At 34.3% G+C, this 23,536-nt stretch overlaps 1 protein-coding gene across 3 annotated transcripts in view; it reads right to left on the bottom strand.

The window, feature by feature from the left end:
- The window catches only part of DLC1 (DLC1 Rho GTPase activating protein), a 365,361-nt gene that overhangs the window by 339,321 nt on the left and 2,504 nt on the right, over window positions 1-23,536 (bottom strand). For all 3 annotated transcript variants that reach the window (XM_054700826.1, XM_054700827.1, XM_054700825.1), the window contains exon 2: window positions 10,395-11,539. In XM_054700826.1, the coding sequence (XP_054556801.1) occupies window positions 10,395-11,414 (1,020 nt within the window). In that variant the 5' untranslated portion in view covers window positions 11,415-11,539. The remainder of the gene's footprint in view (window positions 1-10,394; window positions 11,540-23,536) is intronic.

Raw genomic sequence — 23,536 nt, 5'->3', positions numbered from 1 at the left:
TTCTGTTTTTTACACTTTGACTGTCATACATTTGGGTAGCTCTTCAAAGTGACTCTAAACTTTTTTCAATCATGAATTATTAGGTCAACATCTGAATAGAATATTAAACCTCATAATTAAATTTAATTTTTTTATCAAATAAGGAAATATTCTTTCATTTTGTTTTCTTCTCATACTTTTAGTCTGTTACACTACTAAATCATCTGTCACTATTGTCCATAATTATAAAAAACCAATTAATTAATGGCATTTCTTACATGACTCTTAAAAATCTCTGAGGGTATGAGAGTCAGACTCATTGTCTCATATCATCATGATTTTACAATTGAACCATTTTGTTATTTAGTATATCTGGTAATTTTTTAGTTGTTAAGCAAATTTCCATGATTTTCATTACTTTTCTGCTAACAGAAAAGGGATGAAATTAACATGGCTAGAATTTTTGCAGATTTCAGTAGGCTGAAATCTAGATCATTTATTAATTTTAGAAAAAGTGAGTACAGATATTACTTGGCTAAAAATCAAAGTTTGAAGACAGAAAGCTGCTTTGCCTTCACTAAAGTATGGCATATGCAATACCACCATCCTCTTTTGATATTATTATCACAACAAAATAGTTTGCAAAACAGTAACAACAAAAACTTTAGCATTTAAAAGTATCTGTATAGATAATGACCATTTGGAAGTATTTCCTTATTTTACTTACTCCCTAAGGTCTGTGCATTAAAAAAATAAAAATTGTATTTCTCAAGAACAATTAAAGCAGGCACAAAGAAAGTTCTTTTCCTCAACCCACAAATGAGAATTCTTTGCATCCTTCAAAGCTGAGCTAAGGTACCACTTGGTGAAACCTTCTCTGAATGTCTCATCTGGATGAGATTTATCTCTTTGACTGTAATACTATAGTTTCATAGATCTCAGTATTTCCTGTCTTGAATTAGGTTGAACTATTACTGTGGTTGTGGCTCATAACCTAATATTACACTTGGTTCTAGTAGTAATTACTATTAAAGTTAGTTTCACTGAATATTATGTTATTCATACATGAAATACTGCCCTTACTGATGTGTAAGCTCCTTTAGGTTTAGATGCTGACACGATTTTTACTGTGATTCTTTACCACACATGGAAAAGTGCATGGGGAAGAGAAGATACTTATAATTTATTAATTGTTATTTATTTAGATAATGAATGTGTATTTCAGTCTATACTATATAATGATAATCAAACAGCAAACATAGCCAGGAAGGTTGACTTACTTTCCAAATTCTCATATTTTGTTTGTCATCCTCACAATTAATCCCAGAGAGTTGAGCTTACTTTCAAATCTGTAACTTGGTCAATTTACCAAAATAAACAACTACTAGTACTAACAGCTAAATCAAATGGTGTTTGCTATGTGTCAAGCATTGTTTTAATTGATGTGTATATACTCAGTTAATCTTCCTAACAACAGAGTGAGGTATTGCACAGACTGAACAAATAGCATACAAAATCAGAAAGCAATAAGTGAGGGAAGTAGGATTGAAACCAGGCAGAGTTCATTTGTTTAATTACTTCATTCTGATTATAGCACTATAGTATAATATAATAATTGTATAAGCTGGGGAGAACTTCCACGGGTCATACATTACTCCAGAAGTTTCCAATTAAAGTAGTAGTAACCATGGCTGGCTATGTAGGTTAATAAGTTCTACACTAGAATTTGACTAAGTCCAGGTAAAGCAATTCTGCAATTCTTTAGTTATTTTACTGTCTAAAAATTTTGGTTAAAAATGGATTGTTCTAGTCAGTGTACTATGTAGCTTAATCACATTTCCTATCTCCTTCAGTGTTCCTACCTCCCGGTGAGGAAGGAAGTGTTGTTTCAATTTTTTCAGGGACATATCAAGTACACAAAGGTTACAATAATGCAGTTTGATTTAGTTTTTTTTTTTTTTCTCCTCAACACAGCTTACTCTCTTGGTTGGGAAATCAAATTCAGACCAAACTTTCATTTTCTAGATGAAATAATGATGCTATTTCAACATTAAAAAAAAAAAATCTCTGGGTTGGTTAACTTTTACTGCAGATACAAAGCAGCCAAACCTTTTGAAGTTTCACTGACTCGAAAAATAGAACCAAAAAATTGTAGAGGCTCATTAATCACTAGTTTTATTCCTCTGTCTATGTAGAAATAGAACTGAAAGAAGAGTAAGAGTGCACTTTCCTACTTGCTTAAAATTCATTTGAAAACTGTGAGGTAATCTCTAAAGTAGTACTATAATTTTCTTGACAGAAAATTATCTGTAGAACAGAGATCATGTTGGCAGCAATGGGTAAATACTTTATTTCTAAGAACATGAGCCAGAAAAATGAACAGGAGTTGGCACCCTTGTGTTTAGTGCCCAGATAACAGAGGCCCAGCCCTGTAATGTAGGTTATGCCAGTTATTCCAAATTTTGTGGATACTGGCACTTCTTCGAAAGAGGCAGCCAAAACCTATGGTGGTTTTGTTGGTATTAAAAGATTAATAAGTTGGTCCTGGTTTATAGTAACAAAAATCCATGAGGAAGAAACTAAATCAGAGTCACTGTTATGATAGCTTCTAATGTGCAACTGGCTCTGAAATAACCATTACTTATTTAAAATAACATCATAAATGTGTATTAATTTTTGGTCCAAAAAAAGCTGATTTTGGGTTACTGTAAATTTATTAATGATCTCGTTATGAATAATGTAAATTTGCAGTTTTGGTCCAACTTACAGCTTGGATCAGAGGCCCATCACACATTATAACTACTTTTTCAAAAATATCTGGAATAACAGATCTAATTGCTCTGGTTCAGAGTATTTTTTTTTCCTTAAAAGCAACTGGTTGCAAATATCCCTACTTTATGTGGTTTTCAAAATAGAAATTAAATAGAAATTTACTACCGTCTGACAATCTCGCAACAAATATTGCTCAATCTCCTAGACTCATTTGTCTTTCACTCTCTTACTCCTTTATTCCTGTCATCTCCCTTCTGTTCCACTTCTAAGTGCCTCAAAGCAACATTAACCAGAAAAGCTATAGAATTACTAAACATGTGACATCCCAAAATTCTTGATTATGTATTCCTCAGCAAGCATGTGTACTACTTATAAACTATAATACCTATATTTCTAAATTAATATTCATATATAACAAAGACTTGAAAGCAGATGTGTATTCTTATATTTTCATCTACATTTATCCTTGCCCGCTCGACTCAGAAAACTGTGTAAATTCTAAATAACATTTACTACTCACAGATTGCTATATAACTAATTGGTTACATTAATTGATTGTTTTGTAGCAAAGGGTAATAGTAATCTTAAACTTGCATCAGAAACTCAGATTTTTACAGAGTTCTCTCTCTTCTTCCTCATGCCCTGTCTAATATGGAACCAGCAGAATAAACAGAGGTTCCATTAGGGTTTAACGCTTGGGATATCTGTTCACTAGTTTGAGTTGTATGACTTCATTTCTGCATCTTTATAACGTTGACTCTTGACACCCTGATATTGTTTTATGAAAAAAAAATTCTTTAATGTTACAGGGATGTGTGTATTCACTCAAACACTGGTGAACAGGGTTCTCAGCACTGAGCTGGATGCTATAGATACAAAATTGAGAAACTGCCCCCAGTGGGTTATGTTTTAGTTAGCAATACTGAGATAAAATGAATTTCAAGTATACATAGGAGAGACAAGTCCTATGTGGATGTAGAGAGAATTGAGCAACTAACTTGGCTGAGGAAATTGGGGAAAGTACCTCCAAAGTTAAAACATTTGAGGATCTCGACATATGAACTTAAGAGGGCATGGTCTTTATTCTGGTGGAAATTCAGTCTCTGAGGTTTGGCCCTACTCAGTAGAGTTTCTCATGTGAAATGATAATAACAATTGACCTCTACTTGTTCTGTAATCTCTGGAGTCAAATTCATGTTCTCTGTCTCCTCTTAAATTTCTGCTAGTGATAACCACAATTTCATCATATTGAAACAGAATATAATTGTAGCCTGCTACAAATGCACATTTTGTCAAGACTTATATTGTTTTGCCTTGTTGACTGTCATTTGTTTTTTTTCTCGGTATCTTATTTTAGCATATCATTCTTTTTATTTTTCTGTTTTCCATCCTCTCTCCCTACCCCACCCAACCCCTCTTTCTCACTACTGTTACCTCCCTTCAGTGCTAGCCTTATGTGTTAAGTAAAACAGAAGCCTTTTTTGGGAACTCCAGTAACATTTCAGGGACTCTAGACTTCCCATTGTAAGGAACTGCTTTCTAGCTCTTGATGCTAATCAAACACACAGAGTGGGGCTTGGGGTGTTGAAAATGCTCAAAATTTATTAGTGATACATTTAGTAAAATATTACATCTAGTGTAATTCTTAATCACATAATTAAATGTTTGCCCTTATAGTTGGTTTTAGGGGAATTATGTTTGTTGTGAAGTAAAATATTTGAGCTCCAAGTATCTGCAAAAAATGTTTTTGGCTTTCTGTTTGTTTATAAGGCAAAGCCCAGTTTAAATGGAATGAAGTAGCTTGATGGTTTTTAGCAGCCTAATAATACAAAATGAGCTACTTACAAAACTACCAACTTTACCTGGGACACAAACCCTGCTAAAAATATGGATGGGAAAGATTAGTGTTATCTATTTATTTACACACCTACTTGCCATCTTGCCACTTTCTTTGCCAATCCTAATCCTGCTCAACAAGTCTTTATCTTTAAAACCAGTGTAATTTTTATGTGACAGCATACTATTATTATGAACCTATCTGTTAAGTTGCATATTCTTATCCTGCTTTCCATTCCTTTCTCCTTTGTCAACTGACACTAGGCTTATTATTAAGAAACACTAATTCCTCTACAAGTCCTTGCTTTCATAGACTGTATTTTGCTTCATTAGCTTGGGGCTTTGGTTTAGCCACCTTTTTGGATTTTATTCTTAGGTAATTTTTCCCTTCCCTTTCATATTTTGCCTGTTAAATTTCTATTTTGGTTCATTCTATCTTATGCATGATTTACTGTGCTCTTTATGTCACCTATCAATGGATGTTACCATCTCCAAATTAAAGACTCTCATAGAGGTATCAGGCAATAGAAAGGAACAAGGTAACTTGAGGTATTTATAGCATAAATGATATATAATATTTTATAATTTATTGCTGGAATGTGAATTTTTGTCTATGTGGAATTTGGTGTTCTCTCAAAGTTCAGATCATTTTTGTGTTATCTTTTGTAGTTTATTTCACTTTGTAATATGGATTATGTGAGTAAATAAAAGCATGTTTATACATTTACATAACTGGGCCTCCCTGGTGGCACAGGGGTTAAGAAGCAGACTATGAAGCTATCTGTAGCCACTGCGGCACGAGTTCAATCCTCAGCCAGGGCGCTACTGGGTAGCGCAGCAGACCTCTCCTGACATGCCCGCTGCTCCCCTCGGCAGTGAATTTCAGTCAATCTGCTTGTTCTATTCCCCACTCTGTCTCTGGTGAATCCTCTCACTCCCCACACCTCTGGCCTGTACCCCAGTTCTTGTATGCATAAATAAATAAATCTTAAAAAAATATACATTCACATAACCATTATGCTATTCAAGAATTTGGGAAATATTTAAGTATTCTCTAGAGATAACTTAATTTTTTTTAAAGATTTATTTGTTTATACAAGAACTGGGGTACAGGCCAGATGCGCGTGAGGGTGAGAGGATTCACCAGAGACAGAGTTGGAAACAGAACAGGCAGACTGACTGAAATACACTGCTGAGGGGAGCAGCGGGGGTGACAGGAGAGGTCTGCCGCGCCATGTGGGACCCTTGCCGGCCGGCTGGGATTGAACCAGCACTGCAGAGGCTGTGGACAGCCTCACAGTACTGCGCTCAACCACCTGCGCCACCAGGGGAGGCTGAGAAGATTTAATTTTTGACTCTCTTTAATTAGTAAACCACCATCAAGAACAAATACACTAGGTCTTTAAATAAGTCAAACCTCAACTCTACTCTACATACTTTCCACCTTCACATCTCATTTGGTTTAAAGAGACCCCTTCTTAGACAGTCTCCCTCCTCCAGATTTCTTTGAAATTTGTCTCTACGAATTGTTGTTAACCAGCTGCCTTACCCCAAAGGCACACCCATGACCTATAAGCTCTGGTCATGTCCCATATGACCTTCTGGCTCATTTTCCAATGTCTGCTTGTCCTCCGCTAATCTGTTCGATTTTAGGGCCTTCAATTCATATTTCATGTCATATATTTAGGGAAATTATTATTCCCCATATTTAAGGGAATTATTAGCTTAAAAGGCCAATATTTTCTTACAGTACAAACACAGTCCTTTCCAATTGAGGTTCCTGTGCCTATACTTGATGGCCAGAAATATCAGTGGAAAGTCGGAAATACATCATGCAAAACAATGGACACCTGCCAAGATTTTTAGGTTCAGGGAATGATAACTTATAGCTAAGGTACATTATCTCTATGGGCCTCCCCTGGTGGCACAGCGGTTGAGCACTGGGCTGCGAAGCTGCCTGCAGCCTCTGCAGCACCCGTTCCATCCCCCGCCGCCAGCGAGAATCCCACATGGCATGCAGACCTCTCCTGCCGCTCCTGCTGCTCCCCTCAGCAGTGTATTTGTCAGTCTGCCTGTTCTGTTCCCCGCTCTGGCTCTGGTGAATTCTCTCACCCTCCTGCGCTTCTGACTGTACCCAGTGCTTGTATAAATAAATAAATCTTAAAAAAAAAAGTTAAAAAAAGTACATTATCTCTAAAGAACTATTTCAGTACATCCTAAGAATCACTCCTAAAAGTTCTGTTTGTGTTTTTCTTTATTCAAGTCATAAAACCTCGAATACGTCCTGACCAAAAAAAATTCATGTTCATAAAGTCAGTAAAGGATTTAGCTCACTCTCATGACCATCATATAATAAACTAACTAAAGTTCCCAAATTGTATTGGCTTATATTCCATTTCACTATTCTAAGCTATAATCTTAAAGCTGTCATCATAACTTTCAAGATACAGGGCCTCCCCTGGTGGCACAGCGGTTGAGCGATGGGCTGCAAAGCTGCCCGCAGCCTCTTCAGCACCGGTTCGATCCCTGGCCACTGGTGAGGGGTCCACATGGTGTGGCAGGAGAGGTCTGACCCGCTGCTCCCCTCAGCAGTGTATTTCTTCATCAGTCTGCCTGTTTGGTTCCCTGCTCTGTCTCTGGTGAATCCTCTCACCCTCCCGCGCTTCTGACTGTACCCAGTGCTTGTATAAATAAATAAATAAATCTTTAAAAAAAAAAAAAAACTTTCAAGATACAGACAATTGAGCAAAGTCTCCAGAATCTTGCACCTATTACTTTACAGATGTGAAAATGGGGCTCACATATCTCTCCAAATGCTTATCTAAATCATTTGCACTGTCATTAGGAATTCAGCAGCTGGCTGGAAGCCTTATTGATATTTTGAAAATATTTATAACTATTTTATTCAATTTCATAAAAGTAATAATAATAATAGACACATAAAGTGTCACTATGTTCCATGCAAAAAATGCTTCAAATAACTTATATCTATGTATGTATTTATATCTACTGTATATCTAATATTGGTTTGCTTTTGTATTTCTATTTATTGTATGCATTTTGACCATAATTCTATCATTTTATAAAATTATAAAGAGCAAAAGTAAAAATTTCTGCTTCTATTCTTTTAGTTCTATTAACTGCTATTACAATTCTTTGCCTAATTTGGCCAGTGTGTTGCATATTCTTACTTAGTCATAAGGAAGGGTTTAAATTCCTGTCCATATTTATATCAATTTATATTGATATGTGTGTATGTGTGTGTGTGTACACTCATTTTGTTTATATATATATGTTTAATTTATGTTTATGCTAGTTTTCTGTGATGACAGTCAACCTATAGCATAAACAACACAATTTAGTTTATTATTGGAATGTGAAATATTTGTCCAAAGATGAAATAGGCGTCTTGTTAAAGTACAGTTCATTTGTGTATCCTTTTTTTAGAGTTTATTCACTTTGTAATATGAATTATGTCATGTGAATATAAACATATATAAGTATATATGTATACATACACAAATATACACACACACAAATGAATCATATAAGGTTACAATGTGCTATATACATTGACCTGCCATTGTGTTTTTTTTTTTTTTTTTTTTTTTTCAGGAAAACTGTACCATGAGTATCACTCAAAGTCAGTGTGCATGGCTCTTACCTTACCTTTTTAATGGCTGCATAGTATTTCAGACTATAGATGAACAATATTTAAACTGTTCTTTACTGATGTTAATTTGGGTCATTTCTCTTTTTCTGTCAGCAACATACAATACAATATTGAACATTTCTGTACAAAACTTTTTATGAATTTGTTTTAATATTTCTTTTGATCAAGCTTTAGAATGGCTAATTGCCAATTTAAAGGTATGTTCCACTCATTTAATGACAAGTAAAACAAAATTCTTATATATTTTGCTTCAAGAGGTGTCTGCCATACCATACTTCTAGAACAAATTGTAAATCTGAAATTAGGTATTTAATCTGTTCATTTCAAAGCATCCCAAATGACTGATAGAGTCAAAGTAAATACCCCACCAGATAATGCCACAATACTTTAGAGTGATGAAATGCTTAAAATAGAATATTTAAGTTAGAATTTGTAAATGAGATATAATTACAGCTCTTATAATGTGACCATGCTATAGTGACATGTCCAAGAGCAAATTCTTTCCAACATTCTTCCTATTGATATAAATGTCCAAGTGGTGAGCATATGTTTCTGGAATGTTTAATGTTTCTGTCTGCAGTTGGGCAGAGTTTGTCTTATTTTAGGGGAGCTATGTCATAGGTCAGTTAATACATTCTTATGTCATTATTGTATCCCCTCCAACAGATTTGATAGGCTATATAGAAATTTCTGAAAAAGTGACCTAAGCATTCCAATCATAACAACTTTATGGAGCATTAACATTTTAATACAATTTATGTAAGAAAGGAAGACTTTGCCAGAAGCACAGAATGCTCTGTTGGCATATAGTATGAACACATTGATCTTTTTCTGTAGAGTATTTGACTTCATTTAAACTAACTCATGACACGTTACTGATCTAGTTTGTTAGCAAAACCACAGTTTATGAAAACCAGATTTCTTTACCACAAAGAGAGATGGAGACTTTTTTTTCTCATTGCAGTTAGCCCCAGTGGAACAGAATTACGAACATTAGTTTTGTGTTAGGAGAATTGCAACTATGGATTAATATTATATTAAGCTAAGGGCAAGGAAATATGTTTTAATATGTTTACACGAAAGTATCCAAAATGCAGGGAGTTTTATTTTTTTTTTCAATGCCAATGGCTAAGTTGGATTCATGAAAGAAATTGTACTTGGATTTATATCATGATTATAGAGCACTACATTGTTGAAAGAATTTTGGGGAAATCCTAAAGATAAGACAAATTTTAGTCATGTTCACTAGCTAAACTATGCTCATGTAGCTCCACTTCAATCCTGCTTCTCTTATTTGGAAACTTCTTAGGGAGAATGAGAATGGCATCTATAGAACTAGTCAAAGGGATATCAGTAAGAAATATAATAATAATTTTAGTTCTTAGCTATTGAAAATAATGCTGGATTAAACATGGAGTTGCATATATCTCTTCAATTTGGTGTTCTTGTATTTTTTGAGTAAAGACCCAGAAGTGGTATAACCCAGAAGTGGTATAACCCAGAAGTGATATTCCAATTCCATATGGAATATCTATTTTTAACTTGTTGAAGAATCTCCACATTGCTTTCCATATTGGCACTTTTTAGTCAAGAGTTAAAAAGTAATCAATATATATGTAAATAGTGAATGTGTCAAGGTATTTAAATAGAATAGACATATTTTTGGAGGGTACACTGTTTTTTTATGCAAAAATGTCTTTTTAATATGTGATCTATAGACCTCTTTTATTATGATAAATATACACTTTGCAGGGAAAATGAAATAGGTCGACATAAATAATTGTTATTAAACAATAAAATGTCATGATTTTCTAGAATTTAGTGATCACTATTGAGATAGACCTTGAACTAAAAGTTATATGTGACTAACTCCAACTAAAAGAAATGAAACTGATTCTGTCTTCCACACAGTTATAAAACAATGTTTATAAGCTATTATGAATATAGTTAGTGAAATAGATAATTATGCTTTAATCTTTTAATATTTGATGGTTTCCCCAAGAAAATATTCTTTGAATTATATGGCTACACCATAGGGCAAAAGACATATCTACGCATCTCTTTAATCACAGAAAACAGTAAGTGATGCAAATTCAAAATTTCTAAAGCCAGATAATTTGTGTTTGCATCTTACCTTTCTTTTGCGAAGTCTGACTTGGTTGTCTGTGGGTTCTTGGGTGGCCAGACTCTCCTTTAAGTGTAAACACTGCATGTCATCTCCACAGCTGACCTTTGTAAAACTTTTGTTTTGGTGTTCTGAGAAAGCACTGTTGTCCAGGCCATCTTCAGCTGACATTCCACTAGGGCAGGAAGGAGGCTGCAGAAGGCAACTTCCAGAATCTGCTTTTAATAATGGTAGGCCTCTGCGTGTATAACTAATAGCCAAAAACTCATCATGTGCAATACTGCAGGTGTTTCTTTCATATTCATCTTTAGGGAAGTCAGGTTTCTTTATTTGCTGAGCAGTCATAGCAGAATTAAGCAACTGCTTATTAGGTACAGTATCTTTCACATTCAAAGAATCACATGCATTTACTTCAGATGCATCTTTAATTTCACTTAAGGTTATTTCATTACAAAGCTCCAGGCTTTTACCTATCATATCAACACCTCTTCGTTCCCCCTTTTCTTCTACCAGTGCTAAATCAGCTCCCCCAGCCATTCTGCAGGAATTGTAGGAATCTTGGTTAGTTTCCATGATGGGCAATGTTTTTACTAAGAAGCCTGCTCCTCTGATGTTATGTTGGTCTGATGTTTGATGCCCTTGAGTAGTTAAAATCTGTTTATCAGTAGGATATAAATCTGAATCAGTATCCTCATCAGACATATGCACTAGTGTTTCTGTACTAGCCTCCAGGGAAAAAAACTGATCTTCACCTTTGTGGCTGTCATTTTCATCTATTTCCATTGAAATGTGACACATTGACCTCTCAGGAAAATTTCTCAGCTCCGATCCATGACAGCAGTCTGGTAGTGAAACACATTTCTCTTTGCGGTCCACATTTACAGTTGCATCTTTTTCCATACTTGCCTCCAAACTGTCAGCTACTAGTCCATGATGACATGCTATGTTATAATCATCAGAATTAAAAGGCTGTCCCATCCACTGGGTCACATGCTCTTCCCAGCTTCTCTTTCTGATAGCTACAGACATGTCATCATAGTTTAACAACAGATACAGAGATATATTCCATATGATCCCAAAGGAGATGGAACTAGATGAAAGATCACTTCAAATTCACTGATTGTAGAAGAGAGTCAGTTTTGTCATTTCACCACCTATTCAAAATTTAAAAAATATATATAGTTCAGGAAGGATTAAGTGGTTTTATAAGGCTTTTATTTAATAGCTTTAATAGTTATTTCTTTAAGAAGCAGTCTAATATTAAAAGAAACATTCACATTTAATATTTTCTGGCTAAAATATCACTGATAATACTTTTAAATGCAGCTGGATTAACTTATTAATGAATAAAGATGTAAATATTGAACAGTTAAAACTCCATTAAGAAAATATTTAGATAGCAATATGTAATAAAATTTACTAGAAGAAACTTGTTGGTCTAGCTTATATGATTTCCTAATTTATTTTTGTGAAAACAAGGTCCTACAAAATCTATTCACTGGTTTGAATTGCAACACAGACCACCAGGAAATTGTTCATGCAAAACTTGAGTTACAGAGACAGCACGTGTAATGTATTAGTATATTAAAGAGTTAATGCACATCCTAAACTATCCAGATGTATTTTCTCTAGGGAATGACTTAAGAAACATGGAATAATTCAGTTTCACTGACATTAGCATACAATTCATGGATAAAAATGCCTTAGGAATAATTTACATACATCCTATTACTGCTACTACTAGCTAACAAGTTAGTTATTGTTTGAAGCTTAGAAAAATTAAAAAAAAACTTGCCCAAGAATATATCTAGTAAGTAAGTGAGCATTCTAATTAAGTCCTTGTTAGATAGCCAACAAACTTCATGGCTTCCACAGAATGAATTTCTACCTTCATTCCTCCACATATCGTTAGTCTATATGAGATGGAAACTCTTCAAGCAGGAATTTAGGTGAATCAAAATGAAATTGTGAGCATAAGACAATTAGGATAATTCTTCAGAAATTACAACCTCTTTTTTTTAAGGAGATTACTTCTATAAGAACGTGGCCATAAAATTTAAGTGAACCAGAAAACCAGGCATTAGGTAAAGTCATAACATAAACAAATTCCAGATATCCATCCTTTTGTGCCTTAATTTATTCAAATCCTTAGCTAGAGGAAACAAATTATGCCAGTATAACCTCCGTCTTATAAAAATGACAATCCAAAGGTTATCCCATAATGAAACCATATATAAAAGGCTATAAAAGAAAAATCCCAAAGAGCAAACAATTGTAGTTTTCACTCAACGCAAGAGCTATCAGCACATAACATAGATTGGCTTATTGGTTTCAGCCATAAACAAAATTAATTGCTGTGCTGATTTTGGGTCAAATCAATCTACTGAGAAGAACTCTGACTTCTCACCAAAAATTTCAAGTTGTTCTGACTAAACACATGTCAGAAAGGTAAATATTTCCATCCTGTAAATAGCAGCAAAATTGAGGAATGTACTATAATTTTGGTACCCCAGCCTGACCATGTATCTTTCTGGATACAATTTGGTTCCCTCGAAGGTCTATGACCATCTTTGAAAATGGTAAGCATTCACATTTTCCATGTTGGCATTCACTTCACACTCAAAAGAAAATATAAAGTCCCTGAATTCCATGCATAAGTCATTATAGTGTGGGAGGCTATGGAAAGTGGAAAAAACGCATAGATACAGGCCAGAAAATTTCTGCTTTCATGGGCAAATTTGGTTTGTAATAGGGTGGGTTTTGTTTTAGATGCTTTCTTTATTTTTATCCAGTGTAGAAAGAGCAGACTAACAAGAAATGCCAAGTGGTATTATCACATCACTCCTAAGCCACATTTACATTTGAGACTGAATTCTGGTTTCATTTGTTTTACTAAGGAGAAATAGTTTCATTAACCCCTTAAAGAAGCGATTACTCAAAAATTTTGCCTTTAAGAGCTTACAGTAATTTTAATTAACTTATTTCAGTCAACCTTGGTAAATAAGTAATTTTATAACGTCAAAGAAAGAGAGTTCAGCAAGTGCTGACACTAAACGTGAAGAAAGATAGCACATTAGGTTCAATATACCATTAACTCCTTCTGTCTGAATTTCTAATCTAGGTATTTTGGGCATTTTCAAATTATTCCTGTGACTATACAGTGTCTTTATTTTTAGGACATAAAATTTTCTCATTATCACTATGGCCATCCTTATACTATTTCTAATGCTCATTTCATATCCTGTGGCCTTACAGATTTCCAAAAAATAAACGTCTTCTTATTGAGACTCCGTATTTCAATACTGATTTGTAAGATTTATAATTAAAACTTGCTTCCATGATCTGAAGCCTGAATAGAGTATTGATAAAAAAGGTGCACTGAATTATTGTCAATTGCATCTAAGCATACTGGCCCTGTTTTCTAAATCAGATGAATTGATTAGAACACATTCCGTAAGACTAAGAACTCTTTATAAATATATTGACTTTTCTTATGAGGTCATTTTATTTAAAATATTTCTACCTACTGACTACTTCTACTGTAAGTATCTGTTATTCTTTTTGTAATCCTTTTTTTTTTTTTTTTTATAGAGGCATGCTTTATTTATTTGTTTGCTGGTTTGTTTGTTTGTTTTGTTTATACATGCACTGGGTACAGTCAGAAGCGCGGGAGGGTGAGAGAATTCACCAGAGCCAGAGCGGGGAGCAGAGCAGGCAGAAGGACCGAAGTACACTGCTGAGGGGAGCAGCGGGCGGCAGGAGAGGTCTGCACGCCATGTGGGACCCTCCTCCAGTGGCCGGGGAGCAGCCGGGGATCGAACCGGCGCCGCAGAGGCCGCGGGCAGCTTCGCAACCCAGCGCTCAACCGCTGCGCCACCGGGGAGGCCCTCTTTTTGTAATCCTTTTAATGAAGTTTCATTTAGAATCAGACAGGTTGCTGAGGATTGAGATGAAATGTGTGGAAAAGTGTAGGTAAAGGATTCAAGGAATATGCAGTAATTAATAAAAGAAATAAAATTATACCACATCAAGAAACATCATCTGGAAATTTCATAGTTTTGGAGATAAGAAAATAATCATAAATGGCACCAGAGTGAAAAAAAAGAGATTATATATTAGGTATTGGGGATTCAAATGGTATGAGATTTCTTATTAGCAACATTGGAAATAAGACAAACAAATTGTAACATCAACATTCTGACAGAAAATTAGTTCTACCTTAAAATTACATGAGGAGTTTTCCCCCACTTCTCAAGAAGTGATTGGAGGGTTAGTTTCACCCAATGAGAGCAAAAACCAAATGGGCAAGACATGGCAACAAGGAATCCAAGAATTCAGCATTAAAGACCAAAGTATAGAATTTTCAGGATGACATTTCACATAAATCTTAAAGTTCTCTACTAGGGATGTCTCTAAGGAAAAAATAAGGAAATAATAGACTATATGATGTATGTTTACAGCTTGAGGGGATTTTTATAATAGTTGGATTTGAGTGGATTAGTAATTATTACTAATTAGTGATAATTATACATAAAATTAGGTAAATCAATTATTAACTCCAGAAAAAAAAAGAAATGAAACGGAATCAAAGTACCCAAACTGGCTTACTGGTAACATTTTTTATATGTTAAAATAAGGTAAGAGAGTAAATACTGACTTAAAAATTTTGAAATAACTATTTTTTCAACATAAGGTTTTGTGAAGGATAGGTTTTGTGATGGTGAGAAAAATACTTTTAGAGTGCTAACTATTTTGTATAGTAGGACATTAATAGATAATGTCTAATATGGGGAAAAATGGTATCACATTGTTTACAAATATGGAAGTATCAGGAGAAATAGCTAAGAACAATTTATTGTGTTATGATTCTATGTTATTTGCTTCAGATAAAGGGAAAGATTCTTATCTCTGGATCTCAGGGAGCATTTTAACTAATAATCTGAATTTCTGTTCTAAATCATGTTCCAAAGCAGTAACTTAACAATTTTAGACAATATGTAAGTATGCTCTCCACTGTACATCCAATAGGTCAAAACTATTCCCTTTATCCTTCCCCTATTTGCCACATCACTGCCTCACAACCACAAATACCTGACTTGTACCTTTAGCCAAATAAAGGTGCTAGCTGGGTATTTATATTGTGCCAACAATGTCCATGTAGTTTTCCATGAGCTTCTTGTGTGATTTCTTTTATAGCTTTCTTTCCTCCCTCAGCCCTTCTGGGAATTCCTGAAATTCAGGACAGGTATTCTAGGTAACCACCTTAGACATAATCTTTCTGAAGAGTGCTGTCAATAGAAGTTTAAAATAGGGAGTATAATATATAAATAGCTGTCAATGAGAAACGACATTCGAAAAGAGGAATTTCTCTACTACATTGTCCCCAAATTTAGTGCACACCTTACTCATAGTACTTGTAAAGACAGCTTTTTTATTGATTCATTCCCTCAAATGTAAGTCTCTACTTTTAGAACACAGATAGTTTGTGTGTATGCATATATGATATGCATACATCACACACATGTATATATGTATGACCACATGTGTATAAACAAATGCACACATGAACATGCTTACATTGCTATAAATAACAACATGTGTGTTATATGCAGGTGTAAATATATATATATATATATATATATACAGGCTTTTCCTGCTATCTGAAAGCAGAGTGTCCCTATGAAAATTTCCTATGCTAAAATGTCATAAAGAAGTAATTACCATTAGTTTAAGTGGAAGTTTTTGAGCCTACCCAGACCCAAAAATTAACTTACCAAATCATATCTAAAAACATGCAAAACCTATAATATTACTAACATATAAAAGCAGGAATGATATGATAAATATGCAGCCTGCATAAAGTAGTTCCCACAGAAGGAGTTTGATGGCGTTTTGAAAATGGCTGCTGCAAAACAAACATGTGCTGGGTGGTGCATTATCTGCCTTTTGCTTTTTGTCACAAGAGTGGAAATTTTCCTCAAATTTCTTTGTTAGTGAAAACAGGATAATGTAGATCTTCTATAAAAGTGTTAGAATGTGAGATTTTGAAATGTGGGATATGTATGTCTATGTATTACATATAAAGTATGTATAAAATGCACACATATATCTATAAACATAAATATGATTGGCTCCTAGGATGTTTTCATATACCTTCATAAAGAGCTTGCATATTTAATGGAAGAGAAAAAAATAGTACTGTGACTTTCCCTTTATTTTCTGTTCCTTAGATGGCCAGTTACTTCTGGTTTCCCATAGGCCCTTTTTTCTTAACTACCCATCCAGGTTAAATTTCTATGTTATGTTCTCTTCCTCCTATTGCTCCTTTAAAGAATACACACACACACACACACACACACACAAACACCCCCCCACACACACATAGCATGTATTCAGTTACTGTGTGAAGAGAAAATAAAAAGGAAACAGTCTCATATATGTATGTAATTTAAGCAACATTGCATCATAACATTATATAAGTTTCAGGTATGCATAATGGAAAATCAACATGAGTATATACCACATTAAGTTCACCATTAAAAGTTCTATTCTAAGGGGAGGGAGGAGCACAAGGGATTGTGGTGATGGATCATGGGTGCTATGGTAATGGAAGAACTATGGGGACTATACCTGAGGGGAGAACTCAAAAAAGGTCCCCAAATTAGCAACGGTGTACGAAAATAAATTTTAAAAAGTTCAATTCTATCCTTCACCAGGTTAATCTTTATAATGCAATTTTGCAAGAACAGAGAATGCATCTTACCAAGAAAAGAACATTTCTACATTGACCCACTTTGTTGCTTTTATGATAAGTATCAAGTTGGTGAGAAGTAGAGATTGGGGATCTGAACATCATATAGTGATGTAAAGTTTTAATGTATCTTAGCCTACTCTGAGGGAGTCACATTTACATATAGGAAGTGCTCCCAGAACTCTAACTCCACTGAATTAGACAATTAGACCAGACAACAAAGAACACAGAAACAGATAGGATCACCAGCTAATACAGTTCCTGAAATGTGCATTCATTAACATGAAGGTTTCTTTGTAACAATAAGCATTAATAGAGATCAAAATTAATTTTCTTGATAGAGCTGGTAAAAAACAAATTATCTAGCAAACTAAATTGTATTTATTTGGGCATCTTCCCATTCTCCCTCAACTCAATGACAACATGAAAGGGAGTGCTTTTCATTGTTGAACTGATGTGACAAATGCAAGATGCTTAGGAGCAGTAAGAAAGCCAAAATAAATATGATGCTTATTAATTTCTTTAGGAGAATGCATAAACAAATAGTGAAACAGAAAAATTAACACTGTTTTAAAAAGCATTTATGAGTCCATTCAGGTAGCCAACTTTTAGTAGAACACAATTAGTGCTTCTGGAAAATAGTCAAGCTATCAGATCCAATTAGGAATAACTAGAATTAGGCTGTGGGAAAAGAGAGACCTTTACTAACATGTATAGAATTTATCTCCACTAGATTTCATGCAGATTTTCTTTCTTTTAGCAGCAATCTATGTCTTAATTTTTCAAAAAAATCATTATCCATCTACTTTTACATACTTTACCAAACGTTGGAATTAGTCATTACCCCTCATTAGCTGTCTATGGAAAAAGCAAAATCCTGCTAAAATTCTTTATTGGTAAATTGCTTAATGAAGCTTAAAATGTAACATATGAAATAGCTTCCATGTCTTTAGGCAGTTTGGAAATCATAAAAAAATTAGGAAATTATAGAATAAACCGTCTATAATAAATTATGTCAGTGGAATAAACCATACATCATTTTTTTCCCAAGAAACACACCCAAACTTCCATCATTTTTGGTCTTTAGAAGAAAAAATGAAGAGGTAGGTACCCAACTTAAAATATTCTTTATATATTTATAGAGCCTAATTGAGCTTGGAAAGCTTTTTCTCACTCTTAGTTCTCAGAGTAAAAGATATGCCAAGAATTAGGCAAATCTGAAAATTAACTGGGACGGGAGGGAAGAGCACAAGGGACTATGCACAGGTGAATTGGTGGTGGGAATTTGATGGGGACTAAACCTCAGAGGAGAAAACATACATTGTACAAAAAGAGAGAATGATGTAAAATATATGTAAAATTTTTAAAAAGTAAAAAAAATAATATTGCAAGTTATTATATCCATATGCTACATTTTAACCTCCATGTTCTGCTATTTAAAGCAGCCTCAGTAGTATCTAATTTTCTTGGAAGGAGTATCCCAGACTGGCAATGTTTGACTTACCACCACTTTATAATTCAGAGCAGCCAGGTTTGCAGATTCTCTTAACGTTTTCTTAAGTAACCCATAAGTAATCTGAGAAACTCTTGGAATATTTCCTGCTATTTGTCCGATATAACTTCAAACATTCTGGGACTCTTTAGTTTCCAAAAGCCCCCAGAATGAACAGTCCTGATGGATTAGATTGTATCATATATGCAGTACTTTCCAGATATTTATATTTTCTTTGGGCTTCCATGATTTATTTCTGAAAAGTACAATCTTCTCAATAAAGCCTTCCTAGGTAGAACACTCTGAACATTTAATATTACATTGTATCTTATATGACAAAGTATGACTATAGTAGTTCATTAATAAATAATCATTTGGTTTTTCATTTGCTGTTCTCTTTTTTATAGAATCTATTATAATCAAAGAAAATTATTATCTTTGCTCTGAACTGTTCCACCTGGAATTTATCATACAACAGGAAATAGCTTAGAGTTAAATTTGCTATCAAAGGTTGGATTGCATCCCCCACACTTTTTTTTTTTGATGGAAAACAGTATGATTAAAATATGATTTGGCCTTATTATAAAAAAGATATTTTATCCACTAAGAGACATGATTTATAATGCTTTATCATCATTAGAATTGTGAGGGTAGATTTTCTTTAAGTGGCCCTACGTCCTATTTTTAGCTTTGCTATCCTTTCTAAGAACACTCCAACGGTGGACACAGGTAATGAGTAACTGTAAATATGAGATAGAGCTGCTTCAACACAGGTGCCTGGATAGTTAGGTGACAACAATGATGGACCTTTATTTCATACATCCAGTAGTTACAATTTTTACTGAAATCAGGAACTTGGAATCATTAGGAATTTAGCATCTTAGGTTGATATATTGATGCCTCATGTCAGCTTTTCTTTTTTGTATTAAATATCTGTAATTCTTACCTTTCCCCACCTACCTATTTACATTTTGCATTTGCTTTTATTACCAAGTGTTCTTTAGTAGTCATACAAATACTCTATGACGTAAGAACTATCAATGCTCTAATTTTATGGGGAAGAATCTTGGCCAACTAAGGTGGGCACAGATTATTATCTCCATTTTTCATGAAGACAAGATGATTGTTAAAGAACTCATTTTTGCTGGTGATTTGGCTTAGTTAACTAAATTCTGTGTGCCTCAGTTTTATCACTTTTATAATGGGAATAATGAAAAATAATAACATTAAAATAAATTAATATGAATAAGCTAATGCCATATGTCAAACACTTATTCAGTGGTATATTACAAGAATTCAGTAGATGTTAAATGACAGAATGACTTATCCTTTAGTTTTTGATTGACCTTAGCTATGGAATCTAGGCTGAATATGAACTGGGATTATCCCTTGTATGTCCATGTTATTTCACTATGGATGAGTGATTTGACCAAAATGTGGAACATCATGATTCCTTATTCTTTCTTCAATAATTGTTTGATGCTTTTTAAAACAAAGATTTGTTTTATATATATATATATATATATATATATGCAAAATAATGTGCACAAAAGTTCATGTGATGCTCAGAATGATGGTGAGAGAAACATTTTCATTATTTCTCCCCACTTTACCAGTTAAAAGCATAAGCTTAAAGTAGTTATATGGCATGCTTCTGATTACAGAGCATCAAGTGACAAAGACGCAAATCAAATCTAAATTTTGACTCTGTCCTTGAACTTTCTGCTTAACTTGAACCAATCTGCTTACACTGTAGGAAATTCACTAGTGCTCTGCTCTCACTGGCCTCATGTAACTTGTTTTCATACTATTTCTGAATGCCCTTGCTTTTTTCTGGTTGTGATGATCTTATAATATATATTATGAGAGTGTTGTTAATCTCTGGCCTTAGGCGTATATGACTCTTGACAACTTATTTTCCTTCACCTTTAAAAATTATGATTCTGTCATTACAGGATGTCTGAAAAAATGGGGATAAAAAGTCCCATAATATCCAGTCACCAACATAGTTTTACTTTCTTTTCTTTGTACTTACTCCACAATTATTTATTAACGATACCTGACACGCTAGGTATTTTTCTAATTGCTGGCAATAAAAAGAAATACAAATAGACTTTCTAAACTTTTTCACTTGATCTTTCTCTTTTAAAATTTCACTGATATTCTCTTTCAATTATTTGAATTGTATTGCTAAAACTCTATTAATTTAATCGAATACAAAAAACAAACTTTTCACGTATAGCCAGCTACAGTTGAATTTTCTACCCATGTCTTAATGAGCAAGTTCAAGTGTATGCTGTTTATACTGTTTTGCAGACATTTCTGCATCACAATCCCTTCTCAAGTTCAACATATACTCTATAATCCTGTGTCAAAACTAACAATCTCATTTTAACTAGGTCTCAAGGGCTCTACTTCACCTTTATTCTGTTTAATTTCCTTACTAAGGAAATTACTAAGCCCATCTATTTCTCAAAACTCTGTGAACTGACTGGCAGTTTAATGTCCAAACAACACTATAATAGTGAATGTTGCTTTTCTTTGCTTCAAATTGTGCACATCAAAACTGATCACTTATATGGGGGAATGAAGACACATTATTCATGCCACCTCCTTCAAATCTGGAGACCTTTACATTTCCCTCATTAAATTCTCATACACAATTTCTCTATTTTTGATAATAAAATCTCTGATCCGGGTCAATGTTATCTCTTAGTTGGAATTTTTTTGTTCCCTAATGACCTCTAGAGAGAGATTTTCACTGTAAGATAATGCTGGCATCAATTCATTAATTCTTCAAGAAAAAAAAAAAGAGAGAAAAGGCAAAAGTTAAACTTTTAATGTCTTGATTTTTTTTAGTGTCTTGTTTTAAGCCTATAAGACCCAATATTCTATAAGGGTAAATCATTCCTAAAGTATTGTGGCAATGAAGTGCATGGTATGGGCAAGTTTGGATGGAGACAGAAAAGTTCATTATTAACATAATGTCCTTAGGAGAAGGTAAAATGATGAACCCTCTTTTACAAGGCCATCTAGTAATCATGCAATTACAGAGCTCATTCTTTTTATTGCACTTATTCCTCATCCCAAACTGTGGAGTCTGGTGACATTGGAAGTGTTGAATGGTGTAACTGTTAAGTGGTAATAACATTAAGAAATTCAATCTGGTACATAAAAATGGGGGGGGGGTAAGGAAAGCATCATGACACACATTCTCTCTAAAGAAATGACATGCCTGGGTAATGGCATGTATTAGTTTTATGAGACAGTCTCTTGCCCTATGAAGTGCAGGGTTTTAGTGTGCAGAATGACAGATGTTGTCATGTATTAAGTATGGTACAGCTGAAGCAGTCAATGCTGCCATTTTGTGTTGCACTGGCCATACATTTATTTATATTGTAACAATTTCTGTGTCCACAACTAAAGGACCTTATAGAAGATTCAGCATAGATATATAAACCAACTAAAGGATTGAAAATGAGCTATAGAAGGGAAAACGTAAGGAAATATGCAAATTTGGTCTAGACATGTATACTAATGTTTTCATATGTCCATTTAGACTTTTATATTTCCACTAAAGAAAAAAAAAACATTGTATTGGAAATGGGTTGCAGCAATAGAGATTTAGGTTAGCTAAGGGAAAGAATGTCTGGGTACATGAGATTCTTAAACTAATTCCAATATGTGGGGGGGGGGCTATTATAAATGGATGCTAAAAATGAGGAGTGGTAGTAAATTCTCCTCTGAATGTCACTGGTTATGCAGTGTTTATTATGATACCATTTGAATACAAGGATATGTATCAGAGAAGCTCCTTTCTAGGAACATCAATTTGTTTGTTTTAAAGATTTATTTATTTATTTATTTATTTATACAAGCACTGGGTATAGTCAGAAGCATGGGAGGGCAAGAGAATTCACCAGAGCCAGAGTGGGGAACAGAACTGGCAGAGTGATGAAATACACTGCTGAGGGGAGCAGCGGGCATGGCAGGAGAGGTCTGTCGTGCCATGTGGGACCCTCGCCGGTGGCCAGGGATTGAACCGGCGCTGCAGAACCAGCGGGCAGCTTCGCAGCCCAGTGCTCAACTGCTGTGCCACCAGGGGAGGCCTGGAACATCAGTTTTTTTTTAAGAGACATCAGTTTAAATTAATATACTTCTTAGCATATGGAATTTTTTTTTTTTTTTTTTGTGGGACCCTCCTCTGCGGCTGGGGAACGAACTGTCACTGCAGTGGCTGCGGGCAGCGTCGCAGCTCAGCGCTCAACCGCTGCGCCAACAGGGGAGGCCTATATGGATTGTTTTTTATTGGCATAATCATTAAATGTAACTAAATAGTCACAAAATAAGTTACTCCATTAAAGTATTCATTGAAGGTATGTTAAATTTTTTTTAAGAAAATGTTTGCATTTGAAAAAAAATTCACTACTTAGTAAATTTTACACTTTTTTTTAAACCATGATTTTTCCCACACTATAACATGGTTGTTAGCTTAAAGTCCCCCCCCCCTTTTTTCAAAGAAGCATTCCAATATTCTATCTAAAAGTAGCCTTCTACTAGACATGAACACACTTCATGAAGCATAGTTATTATCTGAGATCAAGGAAACGTGGTATAAATATGTCTGAATTATGAACAGATATCACGGTTCTACTGTCATCTCTTCTACTAGCTAGAGGTGTGGCCTTGGTCAGGTCACTTTTAAATGTCATTCCTCAGTTCCTTTATTAGTAACTTTAGGACAGTGTTAGAAGTGACCAATTATGTTCTTTTCTTCCTTGAAATTCTATTCTGGGATTCTATAAAATCATAATTTAAATAAGCCAGTATTTTTACCATACTTAAAAACAGATTATTTTGACACATTTCAAAGTATTAACAAGAAAAGTTGCTAGTGACTAGTTAAAA

Source organism: Talpa occidentalis, unplaced genomic scaffold (genome assembly GCF_014898055.3).
Source record: "Talpa occidentalis isolate TD23 unplaced genomic scaffold, MPIMG_talOcc4v2.1 talOcc4.4, whole genome shotgun sequence".
NCBI lineage: Eukaryota > Metazoa > Chordata > Mammalia > Eulipotyphla > Talpidae > Talpa > Talpa occidentalis.
This window is presented reverse-complemented; position numbering and strand designations above follow the sequence as displayed.